Below are 17,341 nucleotides of genomic sequence, written 5' to 3' on the forward strand. Positions count from 1 at the left end.
GCACAGGGCTGGGAGCAGCTGCCCGGCCCTGGGGGCTCTGGCAGGGGGCACAGCTGGCTCAGGGTGAAGCTGTCCCCAGTGCCCGGCTCTGGGCAATGCTGTCAGTGCAGCCAGGGAAGGAGCTGCATCTCCCTTCATCCAATGCCATCAGAAGGACTCTTGGAAGTCTCCCTGAGATTTCAGTCCAAGCTGGGAGCTTCAATCCAGGGTGCAAACCTGTCCCAGAGCATCTCTGAGTTATGAGATTGATGGGCAAAGGCAGAGGTGTTGTGACACTGAAAATGCTGCTGGGTTGGTGAAATGAGCCAAGTGAGTCCTTGGCTACAAATGTGGATCTGGGCTGTGGTGGAAACATCTGCTCTCAGCAGTACCTGGGGAATTTTAAAGGGAAACATGGGGAGGTGATCACCCTCTAACTGACAAAGGTTAAAGCCCAGAGATATTCTGAACAGGTCAGAATGACAGACGATGTCCACTAGCTCTCCACTTATCACTTTGCCTCTCAGAACATTCTCTCTATTCCCTAAGGGCAGTAGAAATGGTGAGGGTTTCTGATATTCAAGAACACCAGCAGAGGTATGGGGAAGCTTTAAAGTAAACACCAGAATTCTTAAAAACAGAAGTGTATCTATGTGTGTTCCAGGGTAGGTGTATGAGAAAAGGCTTTGATTTTGTTGACAGGTATCTCCTCTAACTCTTCACTGTCCTTTCTCCATGAACAGGTGCCCATGTGCAGCCCCAGCAAATGTCCAACAGCAGCTCCATCAGGCACTTCCTGCTGCTGGCATTGGCAGACACGCGGCAGCTGCAGCTCCTGCACTTCTGCCTCTTGCTGGGCATCTCCCTGGCTGCCCTCCTGGGCAATGGCCTCATCATCAGCGCCGTAGCCTGCGGCCACCACCTGCACACGCCCATGTTCTTCTTCCTGCTCAACCTGGCCCTCGCTGACCTGGGCTCCATCTGCACCACTGTCCCCAAAGCCATGCACAATTCCCTCTGGGACACCAGGGACATCTCCTACACTGGATGTGCTGCTCAGGTCTTTTTCTTTATGTTTTTCATCTCAGAAGAGTATTTCGTCCTGACCATCATGTGCTACGACCGCTACGTGTCCATCTGCAAACCCCTGCACTACAGGACCCTCCTGGGCAGCAGAGCTTGTGCCCACATGGCAGCAGCTGCCTGGGCCAGTGCCTTTCTCATTGCTCTCATGCACACAGCCAATACATTTTCCCTGCCCCTTTGCCATGGCAATGCCCTGGGCCAGTTCTTCTGTGAAATCCCACAGATCCTCAAGCTCTCCTGCTCACATTCCTACCTCAGGGAACTTGGGCTTCTTGCTGTTAGTGCCTTTTTAGCACTTGGTTGTTTCATGTTCATTGTTTTCTCCTATGTGCAGATCTTCAGGGCTGTGCTGAGGATCCCCTCTGAGCAGGGACGGCACAAAGCCTTTTCCACCTGCCTCCCTCACCTGGCTGTGGTCTCTCTGTTCATCAGCACTGCAGTATTTACCTACCTGAAGCCCCCCTCCATCTCCTCCTCATCCCTGGATCTGGCCCTGTCAGTTCTGTACTCGGTGGTGACTCCAGCCCTGAACCCCCTCATCTACAGCCTGAGGAACCAGGAGCTCAAGGCTGCAGTGTGGAGACTGATGACTGGATGCTTTCAGGAACATTAAACTGCTGGCCAATTTCTGACAATCACTTCTAATAAAAGTCATCTTTCATACTTCTGCTTGGTTTCATTTCGGAGGTTCTTTTTCTTTATTTTACTTTTTCAATATCCACTGAAAGAAATGTCATTGCTTCTGACATTTCTCATTTTGTTTCTCTCCACCTTCCCTGTAGCCACAGACTGTGTCAATGCACTCTCAGTGGCTTTTAAGGAACGAAAGGATCTCCCAGCAGAGTTTTCTGCAGAGATGCCCTTTTGTTGCCGTCTCTGGAGCTGCAGCAGCAATGTCTGTGTGCAGAGCTGGGGCAGATCAGGGCTGGCCCAGCAGCTGTGCCCAGCAGCAGCAGCAGCAGCACTTGGTGTTGCCAGTGCTGCTGCCGTGGCCCTGCCCCGCTGCCCTGGTGGCCCTGGTGTTGCTGCAGGGCCTGAGTGCTCTCGGGGCCGGGCACAGCCCTGGGGGTGGCAGTGCCGGGGCTGCAGCAGGGACAGGCCATGGGCACTGCTGGGGCAGCGCTGACGCCTCAGGCCAGGCCCTGGGGGCTCCAGGCTCCTTGCCCAGGCTCTCTCCAGAACACGGCCAGGCCAATGCTCAGCACAGAAACCCCCGTCAGCAGCCCCAGGCTGGCCGTGGGCAGGCTGGGGGCAAACAGCATGGCTGGGGCTCTGCAAGGGCCCTGGGCCAGACGGGAAGGAGCAGCAGAGCAGGGCCTGATCCATCCCCAGTGCGCTGCACAGCCCAGGTCAGCGTCCCAGAGCGTCCTCATGCAGCCGCCAACAACATCCCCCCTCTGCAGCCCTGGCCTCTCCCCCAGCTCACACAGGTGCCCCATCCTTGCAGGCACAGACACGGCAGCACTGCCTCAGCAGCCCCTGTTTGCATTGCACACAGCAGGGGCAGCACCCCCATGCTGTTGCTGTGGGGACATGAAGCTGAGGGAGCACAAATGCCAGCAGCCCCTGGGGCCAGCAAGGCCTGGGGGACACCAGGGAAACCACTCAGCTTTGTCCTGGCCTCTGCACTCAGCCAGAAAGTTTGTTCCCATCAGCTGGGAGTTTCCTGTGCCACTGCAGACGCTGTTGCTCAGAGCCAGGGCTGCCTGGCAGCCACTCCCAAACTGCCCTCAGCTTTTCCTTGGCTTCACCTTTGCTTTCTTTATTCTTCCTGGCACAAATTTCTCCCTAATGCCCACCCGAAGGGGTCTAGAAATGGGCACAGCACTCGAGTTTCTGCCCAACCAGTGCCCCCGAGTACAGGGGAAGAATCCCTGCCCTGCTCCTGCTGACCACACCATTCCTGATCCAGGACAGGAGCCATTGGCCTTCTTGGCCACCTGGGCACACTGCTGCCTCATGTCCAGCCTGCTGTCCATCAGTCCCTGCAGGTCCCTTTCTGCCTGGCTGCTCTCCAGACACTCTGTCCCCAGCCTGTAGCGCTGCAGGGGTTGTTGTGGCCAAAGTGCAGGACCCGGCACTGGGACTTGTTCAACCTCACCTTGTTGGATTTGGGCCCTGGATCCAGCCTGTCCAGGGCCCTGTGCAGAGCCCTCCTACCCTCCCACAGATCAACACTCATACTCATCTTGGTGTCATCTGCAAAGATGTCCTTGGTCTTTGGGGCCCCTCAGTGTCACAATGGCCTCTTGGTTACACCAGGCCCTGCACTGTCACACTGGTCTCCTTGGTTCCATGAGACCATGCAGAGCAACAATGGTCTCCTTGGTTTCATGGGGCCACAAAATGTGACAATGGACTCCTTGGTTCCGTGGGGTTTCACAGTGTCACAATGTTCTCGTTGGTGCTGCAGTTTCACAGTGGCCCCTTGGTTCCATGTGGCCCCAGGGTGTCACAATGGCCCCATGGTCACATGAGGGCCCACACTGTCACCATGGGCTCTGTGGTTCCACAAGTCCCCTCAGTGTCTCAATGGACTCCTTGTTTCCACAAGGCCACACAGTGTCACAACGTTCTTCCAGATCCCTTGAGGCCCCATCGTGTCACAGTGGCCCCTTGGTTACACAGGATCCTGCAGTGTCACAATGTCCCCTTGGTGCCATAAGGCCCCGCAGTGTCAGAACGGCCCCTTGGTTCCACTGGGCCCTGCAGTCTCCCAAAGGTCTCCTTGGTTTTGCAGTGTCAAAATGGTGCAACCCCTTGGTTACACGAGGCCCTGCAGTGTCACAATGGCCTCTGTGGTTCCACGAGGGCCCAGAGTGTCACGGGGCACTCCCTGGTTCCATTTGGCCCCAGAGCACCACCATGGAGCCCTGGTTCTGGGGGGCTGCACGGTGTCACCATGGTCCTCTTAGTTCCAGGAGGCCCTGCAGTGTCACAATGGCCCCAGAGTGTCCCAATCATCACAGAATGACAGAATCAAATAGGCTGGAAAAGAACTTTGGGATCATCAAGTCCAACCAATGCCCTAATACTGCCTTGTCACCCAGACCATGCCACTAAGTGCCACTGGAGATGGACAGTGACTCTGCCACCTCCCCCCGGGCCAGCCCATTCCAGTTCCCACTCACCCTTTCTGTGAAGAACTCCTTCCTATTGTCCAGCCTGAGCCTCCCCTGGTGCAGCTTAAGGCTGTGTCTTCTTGTCCTGCCCTCCAGCAGATCCACACTCACACCCAGCTTGGTGCCATCTGCAATTTGTGAATGCTGCACTCGATCCCCTCACCCAGACCATCAGTGAAGATATTAAACAGGACTGGGCCCAGCACAGATCCCTGGGGACAGCAGCAGTGCCTGGACACCAGCTGGGTGCAGCACCATCCCCACCACTCTCTGGGCCCAGCCTCCAGCCAGCTCTTAAATCTCCCAGCGAGGGGGGAACCTGCCCAAGCCGTGGGCTGCAGCTTTTCCAGGGAATGCTGTCAGAGACAGAGTCAAAGGCTCTGCTGGAGTCCAGGCACACAACATCCACAGCCTTTCCCACATCCACAGGTGGGTCATAAAAGGAGACCAGGTTGGTCAGGCAGGACCTGCCACCCCTAAATCCACGCTGGCTGGCTCTGATCCCTGGGCCATCCTGTGGGTGCCCTGTGATGGCACTCAAGGTGATCTGTTCCATAACCTTGCCGGGCACCCAGATCAGGCTGACAGGCCTGGAGTTCCCCAGCTCCTCCTTCCAGCCCTTCCTGGGGATGGGCTCACACTGGCACCTCCAGTGCTCTGGGCCCTCCCTGCTGACCCAGGACTGATGGTAAATGATGGAGAGCAGCTTGGGGAGCTCATCCACAGCTCCCTCATCCCCCTGGGATGGATCCCATCTGATCCCATACACCTGTGAGCATCTGAGTGTCTCAGCAGGTCCCCAGCTGCTTCCTCCTGGATTCCAGGGGGCTGTTCTGCTCCCTGTGCCCATCTACCAGCTCAGGAGAACACCTGTCCTGAGGACAACCTGTCCTAATATTGAAAATTGAGACAAACAAGGTGTTAAGTAGCTCAGCCTTTTCTTTATCTTTAGTAGAGGTTCTCGTTCTCCCTCCTTTTGCTATAATTGCTTTAATTTAAAAAAATCAATATTTTTTTTACAAAAGTGGCCAGGTCAAGCTCTAATTGACCTTTGTCCTCCCAACTTTTCTTTCTGCATAATGTAAGGTCATCGTTAAACATTTCCTGAGTTGCTGTTTTTTTTCTCCTCCAGTTCCCACAAAAGCTCCATGGGCAGACAGGACAGTCATTGTCATCACCAGCTCATCTTTTGCCACACTGGGACAGGCTGCTCCTTCCCCTTTAAGATTACTTTCTTCAAGTGTGTCCATCCTTCCTGGACCCCTTTGTTTTTAAGGGCTGTTTCCCTTAAAAAAATTAGGACCTGATTCAGTACTCCCCAAATCAGCATTCTAAACAGGCCAAAGTCTGCCCTTCCTAATTCCAGTGTAGAAGTTTTGTTGCTGCCCCTCTTTTTTTCACAGAACATAGAAAACTTGATTATTTCATGGTCACTGTGCCCCAGGCAGCCTCTGCGCCCCACATCTGCCCCCAGCCCTTCTCTGTCTGTGAACAGCAGCAGACAGAGCTTTCCTTGGCAGTGGGAGTGTTACCAAAAATCTGGTAAAACAGAAAAATCCTTTTAACACCAGTGAAGCATTAAGAAGCAGCATTCTTTATTCAGCTGCTTGCACAGGGGAGAGCATGCTGAGTACAGTAGAGTTTCTGTTTATTTTCTGCGTTTTGCACACATATCCATTGATTGTCCTGGACTAAACATACATACGATAATCATTTCCCCAAAATCATTAACATATTCCCCCTCCCCTTTACCCATGTGTTCTTCTGTCCTGGGGGTCTCTCTGGTGGTTCCTGGTGGTCGTGGACCCCAATGTTCCAGTGGGCCTGGCTGAGCTGGCAGGACCCTGAGGCTGCTGAACTTCCAGTTCCCCTTCTCACACAATGGGCATTGTGTGGTTTCCATAGGCCTGGGGTTGTGGAGAACAAGCTCCAGGTGTCAGCTCACCTGGTGTAGGCAATTGATCATCTGGTAACATGAGGTCAGAGAGTGGGCTATGATATCACAGAGTGGGTTATGTGAGGTCATTGAGAAGCTATGACATCACAGACTGCCTCTGTGATATCACAGAGCCAGCTGTGACATCACAGGGCAGATGTTTGGCATCATAGAGCAGACTATGACATCACAGAGCAGGCTGTGACATCAGAGACCAGCGGTGTGACATTAGAGAATGGGCAGTGACATTCCAGAGGGGCTGTGTGCCATCCCAGCAGGGCTGTGTCAGGTTCACGGGGTTGGTCACTCTGCCCCAGCTCCCCCTCACAGTTTCTCCCAACAAGTCCAATGCTGTTCATGCCCAGCGGGGTCCCTGTCCCCCGGGATCCCCCCGGCCCACCTGGAGCCACAGCCTCCACCAAAGGATGTTCCACAGGATCCACCCCAGAGCCTGATATGGGGACAAGGGGCCAGGGCTGTGTGACCAGGACATCAAGGACGGGGATTATCCAGGTCACTGTGGCCTGGGTTGGGTTGCCCAGGGCAGGAAAGATGTCTGGCAGCTGGAGCAGGGTCTGGGAAGGGCCTCCAAGGTGGGGCTGGAGCCCTTGGGCTGTGAGCAGAGGCTGAGGGAGCTGGGCTTGTCCAGCCCGGAGCAGGGAAGGCTGAGGGGCTCCTCATCCCAGCCTGGCAGTGCCAGCGAGGAGGGGATGGAGAACACAGAGCCAGGCTCTTCACCGGGGGCCTGGTGGGAGACAAAAGCCAATGGGTGGAAGGGGAAAGAGGGGAGATCAGCCAGGACAGGAGGAGATGAAATGAGTCAGGCTGGTTTCAGCATTTCCTCAACACCAAAAGCAGCCTGACCTCCCTTCTCCATCCACCACTGACAGCTTTGCAAATCAGGAATTGTTGAAGCTGTTTTGCTCCACTCCTGGATGAGCATCCTGATACAAGAACTTAATTGTGTTTATATCTGTCACAGAATGACTTTTGTCTGAAATTACTTTTAGTATGTAAATCACTTGTGGGTGGTGGACTCATCAGATGCTGTTGGGATGTTGTGCATAGCTCAGGGAAGAGCATGATTGTTATTAAATTGTGTCCTGTTCAACTGTGGTCTGTTGGCCATGAAGAGAAACTTTCTGTGCTTCTGAGTCTCACCAGTTCCTGACCCCCAAAGGACACAAACCTGATGAGTTGTGGTTCCCACTCCAGTGTTGGCACTTGCACCTCCCTCCATCCCCAGAGCAGAGCTCCCTTGTCCCAGAGAGTCCCTGGCAAAGGAGGGATGAAGGAAACAGGACAGGCTGTGGAGATCAGGGGCAGGGCAGAGCCAGGGAGAAGAATGACTTTTGCATTTGCTGGAGCTGTGCCTTGCCTTGGCTTTGTTGGCTGACAAGAAATGAACATCCCTCTGTGTCTCGGGCAGCTCCTTCTCCAAGGAAAGCAGGTGGGAGTTGGAGCCAAGGAGCTGAAAGCTGCAGGTGCAGCCTGGGCTGGAGGGAGCTCAGATTTGCACAAGGCTGCTCTGAGTGCCAGGGCTTGGATGGGGGAAATGGTGGGCTGGGGGTAGGGACAGAGTCTGATTGATTGTCAGCCATGAAGGGTCTTGATTTGCATATCTATTCAAACTGTATGAGGAGGTACTTGGATTCAGTGTCAATTGGAGATTGCACATATCAATGAATTAACAGGAAAACAAAACTAAACAGGACCTAAAAAATCTTTTCTCACTGTCTTTTTAAATATCATGTATTCACTTTGAATACACTACTGAGATCTACTTAACCACAAATTATTTGAAAATTAAATTCAAATGATTCCCAGAGGCTTGGCTTGTTCAGGTGTTCTGAATGTTCATGAGCCCTGGGACACTGAATTCCTGCACTGAAGAGCTGAAGGCTGAACAAGCCTCTGGAGCAGTGAAATTCAGCAGCAGCCTCCAAGTTGCTGAGGATGTCAGCAGCCCCCAGTGAGGCCATCCCTGCCCAGAGACCGTGGGGGAATGGGCAAACAAGGAGAGCGTCCCTGGGGCTGGGGCAGCACAACTCAGAGGCACCAGCGGCTCCAGCTGGGCAATGGAGTGTGGAATGTGGCTGGGAAAGCCCTGCCTGGGCTGGGCCAAGCAGCACAGACAAGCCCTGACTCCATCCCCCAAACAACTCTCTCAAGGAGACAGTTAGAAGGAATTGCAATTGTTTGTGTACTCTGAGTTGGATGCACTGGAGAAATACTGACAAGAAATCCTCAAGAGGTCAAAACAACCAAAAAGCCTTTACTGGCAACTTCAGAAAATCAGAGAAACTTGGCAAATGGTTTAATGCCACATTCAATCAGCAGAAAACACTTCTCAAAGCATTACCTTGGCCCATTCAATTTTATAAACTCTAAGCCTGTTCAATTTTAAGTTACTCAAAATTTGCAAGAGGACAGAAATAGAAGAAGACACAGAGAGAGCTAAAGACAGAAAAGATGCAGAGAAGCACACACACAGCTACCAACTCCTGGATTCCAGCATTGTTCAGATGGAAATTCCAAGAGGATGCAGGGTCAAGATATGTGCTTGCCTTGTGGTCATCCTTCAATACCCCTTGGTCTCCCTGGGCCCTTCCCCCAGGTGGGACTTGGGCTCATTGGGTCCCTCAGGAGCTGGGCTGGGGCTGCAGAGGTGGCTGTGGAGCATTGCCTGTGCTGTGCCAGGGACTGGCAGGCACTGCTGGGCTGGGATAGAGGCTCTGGGGGGATTGGGGTTCCAGGGCAGGGCAGGGCTGGGCTTCCAGGGCAGGGCAAGGCTGGACCTGCTCCTTCCTCCCCCACACAAAATCTCCTCCAGTCTGTCACAACAGGCAGTGTTGGAGGTGAAATCCCAATTCTGGCCATGGGTGCCTGGCCGAGAAGGACAGTTCTTTTCCATAGGAAGGAAAGCACAGAGCTCCAGTGTTTGGAAGGAGGGTGAGAGCCTCACTAGGCCAAGGCCATTCAGACTTGTCAGAAATGACATGTTTTGTCTGGGAGCTATCTTTGGATGTAGGAAATTTTGGAGGTGGAAGTCCAATGTCGGCCATGGGCACCTGGAGAAGCAGGACAGTTCTTTCCCATGGGAAGGAAAGCTCAGAGCCTTTCCCAATGTTTTGGGGACAGATGGGAGGTGACCCTTGTAAAACCACTGCAAGACAGACTTGTCCTGGCAATATTCCTATGGGAACAGTCGCTGGATATAAGGAAATTGGGAAGTGAAATCCCAGTTCTGGCCATGGTTGCCTGGTGGAGAAGGAGAGTTCTTTTCCTATGGGAAGGAAAGCACAGAGCTCCAGTGTTTCAATAGCAGATGAGAAGAGACCCTCAACATTCCAGGGTCATTTGGACCAGTCAGGCAGTCAATGGGAGGCCCGACCAGCCAGACCTCTTCTGTGTTCCCTTGCTTTTATGATGTCCTGCAGTGTCACAATGGTCCCCTTGGTTCCATGGGGCACCACAGTGTCACAATGCTCCCTTGGTTCCATGGGCCCTGTGCTGCTGCATTCCCCCCTCCCCTTCTCAGGCCGCCCTGCCAGCTGAGAAATGCTCCTTGGGCCTCGGTCTTGGCCAACAGCCCCTGGGCTCAGCTCCTCTGCAGCTCATCACAAACACTGTCTGCTCCAGGCACTGCTGCTGCCCAACCATCTCCTGCTTTCTGTAGGAGCAGCCCTGGGAACTGGTTTTGTTCCCTCAGTGGCACAACAGCCCTGTTCTCACACTGCCAAAGAAAGCTGTTGGTGCCAAGTGTGGCCAGGATGAACCATTGCTGGGACTGAAGCCCCTCTCTTGGGGCCCTGCAAACAGCGCTCCAAAAGGAGCCCTTGGAGCTCTCCTGGGCCAGCGACTCCCTCTGAGTGGGGCCTCTCCCTGCTGGGAACTCTCCCGTTTGCTGCACTTGGGGATCCCCAACAATGACGGAGCCTGGGCCAATCCCCCCACTCCTCCAGGCTCAGCCCTTCACCCGCTGGGGAGATGCCAAAGGATCCACAGGGAGCATTTCCTGCCCTGAGGGGAATTTCTCCCAGGTGCCTTGCACTGACTCTTTGTGTCTGTGTGCACACAGGAGTGCCTGTGCTGGGGAAATGTGGCAGAAATGCTGCTCTCTGAGGGGTTTGAGTGCCTTGGACAGCTGAGTCAGTCAGGCCTCTACGAAATGTTCAGTCATGATGTATGAGCTAAGTTAAATGCTCCTGAGAGTTGTTCTTTTGCTAAGTTGTTATTTTAATGTAAGTTGTTAGGCTAAGTTAAATACTGTTTAGTGTTATTCCTCTGTTAAATTGCAAAGTCATAGGTTATAAGTTAGGTTAAATACTGTTAGCTGCTCTTTTTGCCTGAATTGTGACATTTAAGCTATCAGTTATGGTTAAGTCCTGTTAATTTTGAGCTCCGTTAACCTTTTGGGCTGTATTCCTTTTATCCTTGCCCTCACAGTCCTTGTGTCTCACACACACACACAGGGACAGTTATCACTTCATATCTGGTTTGGTAGCCTGGATTTTGTTTGGTTTTGTTGTTGCTTTGTTTCCTTGGTGTGCCTGAAGTGTCCAGTCAGGAGCAGAGTGACTCTTGCCAAGGAACTTTGCGCTGCTGTCCCTTAATATTAAATCTGGGTTTTGCTGATCCCTTGCTGGGGATTTTTTCAGTGCTCTCAAGGCCTCGTTGGTACCAGGGTGAAGGAGCCCTGGCCCAGGCTCTGGCCCTGGGGGACACGGGGACGCTGCTGGGGGGTCCCTGTCCCCCTGTGCCACCCCCAGGGCCCTGGCCCCCTGTCCCCGTGTCAGGCTCTGGGGTCGATCTCATGGAACATCCTCTGGGGGAGGCTGCGGTGCTGGGGGCAGGGGGACCCGGGGGGACAGGGGACCCTGCTGTGCACGAGCAGGGTTGGACTGCTCTGGGGGGAACTGTGAGGGGGGCTGGGGCAGAGTGACCTCCCCAGTGACCTCACACAGCCCCTGTGATATCACACAGCCCCTGTGATGTCACAAAGCCATTTCTGTGATGTCACCCTATGATGTGATTCAGCTGCTCTGTGATGTCACAGAAGCCTCTGTGATGTCAAAATGTCACCCTATATTTTCACAGTTTGTTCTGTGATGTCACAGCCAGCTCTATGATGTTACACAGCCACTCACTGATGTCACAACGCACTCACTGATGTCACAGAGCCACCCTCTATGATGGCAGGATTGACTCTATGGCCTCATACCCTACTCTGTGATGTCACAGACAGCTGTGTAATGTCAGAACTCCCTCAATGATATCACAAAACCCTATTTGTGATGTCATACTGCCACTCTGTAATGTCACAGCACACACTCTGACCTCACAGTAGCTCTGTGATGTCATACAGCCGTGCTATGATGGGCGCAGACTGCCCTGCTATGTCACAGAATCCCCTCTGTGATGCTGTAGCTGCTCAGTGACCTCACACAACAAACTCTGTGATGACATAGCCCAATCTGTGACCTCACACAGCCCACTCTGTGCTGTCACACAGCCCCTTGCTGACATCACAGCTTCTCTGTTCCTCCATGACACAGCCATAGAGGTGCTGCTGTGACACAGCCCCCACTGGGACATGCCACAGCCCCTGCCAGTGCTGAGCCCCTGGGAGCTCTGTCTGTGCCCTGCTGGTGTCCCTGAGGGGCCCTGGCAGTGCCCCAGCCCTGCTGGGCTGTGCACAGGAGCTGCTCCTGGCCAGAGCTGTCTCTCTGCAGCTCTGCTGCCCTTGCCAGGAGCTGCCTCTGGGCCAGGAGCCCGTCCCAGCTCAGCAGCACAGGCACAGCACAAGGACTGTAATGACCCTCTGGGGCTTTGGTGCTCTTTGCATCAGACTCAGTCCCTCAGAGTGTGCTCAAAGAACTTCTCAGAGACTCAAAAAGAGAGTGAAACACTGAAGTTTCTCATACTTTAAATGGATCCATCTAAGGGACAGGACTAAAGAAATGTCCCCAGGTTCCAGGTAGAGCAGAACACTGGTGGCAGTGATGACAGGTGGGGACAAGCAAGGCAAAGGTGTCTCTGGTGCTGAGCAAACCTGCGCCTCTGTCCCTGCAGGCTGTGGGCATCCCCCGGCTGCCCCACCTGCCTGGCCCCTTCCTTTGCTGACAGCTCTGCCTCCTGCCTGCCTCTGCCTGCCCACACAAAGCCTGGGGCTGCTCCAGCCTCCTGCTGGGGGACGTGCTGCACCACAGCCCTGCCCTGGCAGGGAAATTCCTTTCTCCTGGTGTCCACTCTGGGCCTCCCCAGCTGCCTTTGGTGCTCCCCTAGGGTGACGTTAGGATGCTTGTATCCCCATTCATGTGTTCTGTTAATGTTGGATATTATGTTCTGTACCTTTAAGACCGGCTCTGAAGAGGGAAAGTTTTGTTTTGGTTTTCTTATCAGCCTGGCGGGACACAGAGACTGCAGTTTTTTTTTTTTGGTTTTTGGCTTTTTAGCTAGTTCAGCTAGACTGTCCAATTTCTTCCTGGACGGTTTCTCCTTTCCTTTTTCTGATCATTTCGAACCTGCTCCGGACTGGGACCTGAGAAACACCAAGATCCTGCACCTTCTGGCCTGCAGCAGCAGCCCCAGCGCCGGAGGGACTGAGAACACAGTGACCACCCCCCAAGAGAGACTTTCTGAATTTGTCATCTTTTTCAGAGCGGTGTCATCTGGTATTGTTCATTTTGTGTGCTGGGGGGTGCTTTGCCTGTTAAATAAACAGGTTCTTTCCACTCCTCTCCGAGGAATCCTTCCCGAACCGGTTGGGGGGAGGGGCTGTGTGGGTTTGCTTACTGGAGGAGCCCTAATTTAGAAATTCTCCTCCAAATTTGCCCTAAACCTCGACAAATTTTGGCGCCCAATGTGGGGCTCGAGAGAGTGAGTGGAAAAACCCTGTTTTGAGGGTATTTTGGTTGCCATTACTCTGTTTGTTTGAAGCAGTTAATAGCCATGCTTTTTGAATTCATGATGAGTGTTGGGGTGAAGGCTTGCATGTGCTTCTGGTCCCTAGGGTTTTTCGAGATTTTAATACCTCTGTGGTCCCTAGGTTTATTTTCCTATCCTGAAATAGTTCTAGTATTGTCCCTCATACGTAGTTTTTACAGCAGAGGGGCAGTGACCAGAATAGCTATCCTGCTGGGCTTGATGGCAATGATGTGCAAGAAGTTTATAAACATGTTGGGGTCTGCTCCAGATATGAATGGTTCTTGGTTATGGTTATTCATCCAGTTTGTTAGAGGAGGAGCAGTAGGGAATGAGGCTTTTCAGCCTTTGCTTTCCTTCTTCTCCTATGAATCGGTTGCATCAGTAGTGAAGGATGTTCAGTTTCCCCTGAATGTTAGAGAAACCATCTTTCTTGTATTCAATCTGGTAACCTTCTTCTATACAGTCTGCTGTCTCTCCAGAATGAGGGCTGAGATTTCTAGACGGGCTGATGAGACCCCTGACTCAGGAGTAGACCCAGGTGTGAAACATCCTGAGTGGTGTGGGAAATGGGAGGAAATGGGCCACATCCTGAAGGAATTCTCCGACCCTATAGTCTGGGATTTTCCCCATAAACAAATTCAGAACCCAGCTGAGGTGGGGAAATATCTGAAAGAGATTTCTCTTTCAGATGAGCCTAAGGAGAGAAAGGGCATTGCAATGAGCTGGGCCCTGGCATATGCTTATCGCACTCTGTTGGAGACTGTAGGACAGCAGACAGAGGCAGGGAGGCAGGGAGATAAATCAGCAGCTATCCCAGTCACTCAGGCTGCAGCCAACAGCCCAGGCTCAAAGCCAGCAGCCAAACCAATGGCTGTTGCTACCAGTACCAGAAGTGGGAAATGCACGGACAAGACCAATCGACCAGTGGATGATGATGATGATGATGATGCAGCAGAAGGAACCTCAATGCCTCCTGACATAAAATCAAGAGTCAAAGCAGCAGGTGCAAGACCAGATGCAAATATTGAGTCCTTTTCCCTGAAGGACCTTTGTGGCTTACGGAAGGATTACACCCGACGACCTGATGAATCTATAATTAGTTGGTTAGTCCGTCTCTGGGATGCTGCAGGCGAGGCTACAATTCTGGATGGCACAGAAGCGAGGCATTTGGGATCCCTGTCACAGGATCCTGTCATTGACCAAGGAATGATGAGGGGGGCAAACCCTCAGAGCCTCTGGGCACGAGTCTTGGAAAGTGTTGCACAAAGATACCTGTGTGCAGATGATCTTTATATGCAACAGACACAGTGGAAGACCACAGAGCAAGGGATTCAACGCCTGAGAGAAATGGCAGTGGCAGAGATTATCTTCTCAGATGATGTAACAACTAGGAACCCAGACTTGGTGCCATGCACGTCTGTGATGTGGCGGAAACTTGTGCGACTTGGGCCACATGAATATGCTTCTGCCCTAGCCATAATGAAGCGGGATGAGAGGGATGAGACTGTGCTGGATATGGCAAGGAAGCTCCGAGCATATGCAGATGCTGTGCGTGGCCCAACACATGCCAGAATTGCAGCGGTAGAAACACGTCTGCAGAACTTAGAGGATAAGATAGAGGAGAATCATAAGAAGCTCAGAGAGGAGATTAAAGAAGACCTTCTCCAAATCTCGACAGTACAGATCAGAGGTTCTGGTATCCAAGGCAGACGTTTCCCAGATGGCGAGAGAAGGTACACCCCACAAACAGAGCTGTGGTTCTACCTGCGTGACTGTGGAGAAAACATGAGGAGGTGGGATGGAAAACCTACTGCTGTTCTGGCACGATGGGTGCGTGAATTGAAGGAAGCCACCAGGAAGAAAGCAGCTCCAGTTGCCCGTAGCCGAACCACCAGGTATGATGCTGATGATGCCATGTCTGATCCCCTTGAAGGAACATCCGAGACATATGCCCAGGGAAAGAAGGATAACCAGGCTTAGAGGGGCCCTGCCTCTAGCCAGGTAGAGGCCAGGGAAAATCGTGTTTTCTGGTCTGTGTGGATTCGTTGGCCTGGCACATCGGAACCACAAGAGTATAAAGCTTTGGTTGATACTGGTGCGCAATGTACATTAATTCCATCGAGACATGTGGGGACAGAGTCTGTTTCTATTGCTGGTGTGACAGGGGGATCCCAGGATTTCACTTTGGTGGAAGCTGATGTGAGCCTCACTGGGAATGAGTGGAAGAAACATCCTATTGTGACTGGCCCAGAGGCCCCATGTATTTTGGGCATAGACTACCTTCGAAGTGGGTATTTCAAAGACCCAAAAGGACTCAAGTGGGCATTTGGGATAGCTGCTGTAGAGACAGAGGGCATCCAGCAATTGAACACCTTGGCTGGGCTGTCTGAGAATCCATCTGCAGTAGGATGTCTGACGGGAGAAGAGCAACGAGTGCCAATTGCCACCTCCATAGTGCATCGACGACAGTATAGAACCACTCGAGATGCTGTGATCCCCATCCATAAGATGATCCGAGAGCTGGAGAGCCAAGGGGTGGTCAGCAAGACCCACTCACCCTTCAACAGCCCCATTTGGCCTGTGCGAAAATCTGAAAGAGAATAGAGATTGACTGTAGACTACCGCGCATTGAATGAAGTGACTCCACCACTGAGTGCTGCCGTGCCAGACATATTAGAGCTCCAGTACGAGCTTGAGTCCAAAGCAGCGAAGTAGTACGCCACTATAGACATTGCCAATGCATTTTTCTCCATTCCTCTGGCAGCAGAATGCAAGCCTCAGTTTGCTTTCACGTAGAGGGGAGTGCAGTATACCTAGAACCGACTGCCCCAGGGGTGGAAGCACAGTCCTACCATCTGCCATAGACTGATCCAGACTGCACTAGAAAGGGGTGAGGCTCCAGAACATCTGCAATATATTGATGACATCATTGTGTAAGAGAACACAGCTGCAGAAGTGTTTGAGAAAGGGAAAGAAGTCATCCAAATCCTCCTGGGAGCTAGTTTCACCATTAAAAAGAGCAAAGTAAAAAGACCAGCTCGTGAGATTCAATTCCTGAGAGTGAAGTAGCAAGATGGACGGCGTCAGATTCCTACAGACGTCATCAACAAGATCACAGCAATGTCTCCACCCACCAATAAGAAAGAGACACAAGCTTTCCTAGGTGCCATAGGCTTTTAGAAGATGCACATTCCTGAGTATAGTCAGATCGTGAGCCCTCTTTACCTGGTCACCCGCAAGAAGAACACTTTCCACTGGGGCCCTGAGCAGCAACAGGCCTTTGTCCAGATCAAGCAAGAGATTGCTCATGCAGTAGCTCTTGGCCCAGTTAAGACGGGACCAGATGTGAAGAACATGCTCTATTCTGCAGCCGAAAACCATAGCTTGTCCTGGAGCCTTTGGCAGAAAGTGCCTGGGGAGACTCAGAGTCGACCACTGAGATTTTAGAGTCGAAACTACAGAGGCTCTGAGGCCAACTACACTCCCACAGAAAAAGAAATCTTGGCAGCCTATGAAGGAGTCCAAGCCGCCTCAGAAGTGATTAGTACAGAAGCGCAACTCCTCCTGGCACCCCGACTACCAGTGCTGAAGTAGATGTTCAAAGGCAAAGTTCCTTCCACTCACCATGCCACCAGTGCCACCTGGAGCAAGTAGATTGCTCTTATCACTCAGCGCGCCCATATAAGTAAACTGAATCGCCCTGGGATTTTGGAGGTAATTACAAATTAGCCCGAAGGTGAGAATTTTAGTGTCACAGATGAAGAACAAGAACCAGTGACACGGGCTGAAGAAGCCCCTCCATATAACCAACTGCCCCCAGAAAAAACACGCTATGCTCTTTTCACTGACGGTTCCTGTCGCATCGTAGGGATGAACCGGAAGTAGAAAGCAGCCGTATGGAGCCCCACAGGACAGGTTGCACAAGCTACTGAAAGAGAAAGTAGATCCAGTCAACTTGCAGAACTCAAAGCCGTTCAACTGGCCCTAGACATTGCAGAAAGAGAGAAATGGCCAAAGCTCTACCTCTACACTGATTCATGGATGGTAGCCAATGCTCTGTGGGGATGGCTGGAGAAGTAGAAAAAAGCTAACTGGCAGCATAGAAGAAAACCAATTTAGGCTGCTGATGAGTAGAAAGATATTGCCACCAGAGTAAAGAAGCTACCTGTGAAAGTCCGCCATGTAGATGCCCATGTCCCCAAGAGTAGAGCCAATGAAGAGCACCAAAACAATGAGCAAGTAGACCAAGCAGCAAAGATAGAAGTGTCAAAGATAGACCTAGATTGAG

At 52.3% G+C, this 17,341-nt stretch overlaps 1 protein-coding gene across 1 annotated transcript; it reads left to right on the top strand.

Annotated features, from left to right (window-relative positions):
* The first annotated feature begins 745 nt into the window (after window positions 1-745).
* On the top strand, window positions 746-1,678 carry LOC118700741 (olfactory receptor 14J1-like). The gene has a single exon (XM_036405331.1). It carries the CDS (start codon window positions 746-748, stop codon window positions 1,676-1,678), a length of 933 nt encoding a protein of 310 aa, XP_036261224.1.
* Window positions 1,679-17,341: the final 15,663 nt, after the last annotated feature.

This window comes from Molothrus ater, chromosome 35 (assembly GCF_012460135.2).
Source record: "Molothrus ater isolate BHLD 08-10-18 breed brown headed cowbird chromosome 35, BPBGC_Mater_1.1, whole genome shotgun sequence".
NCBI lineage: Eukaryota > Metazoa > Chordata > Aves > Passeriformes > Icteridae > Molothrus > Molothrus ater.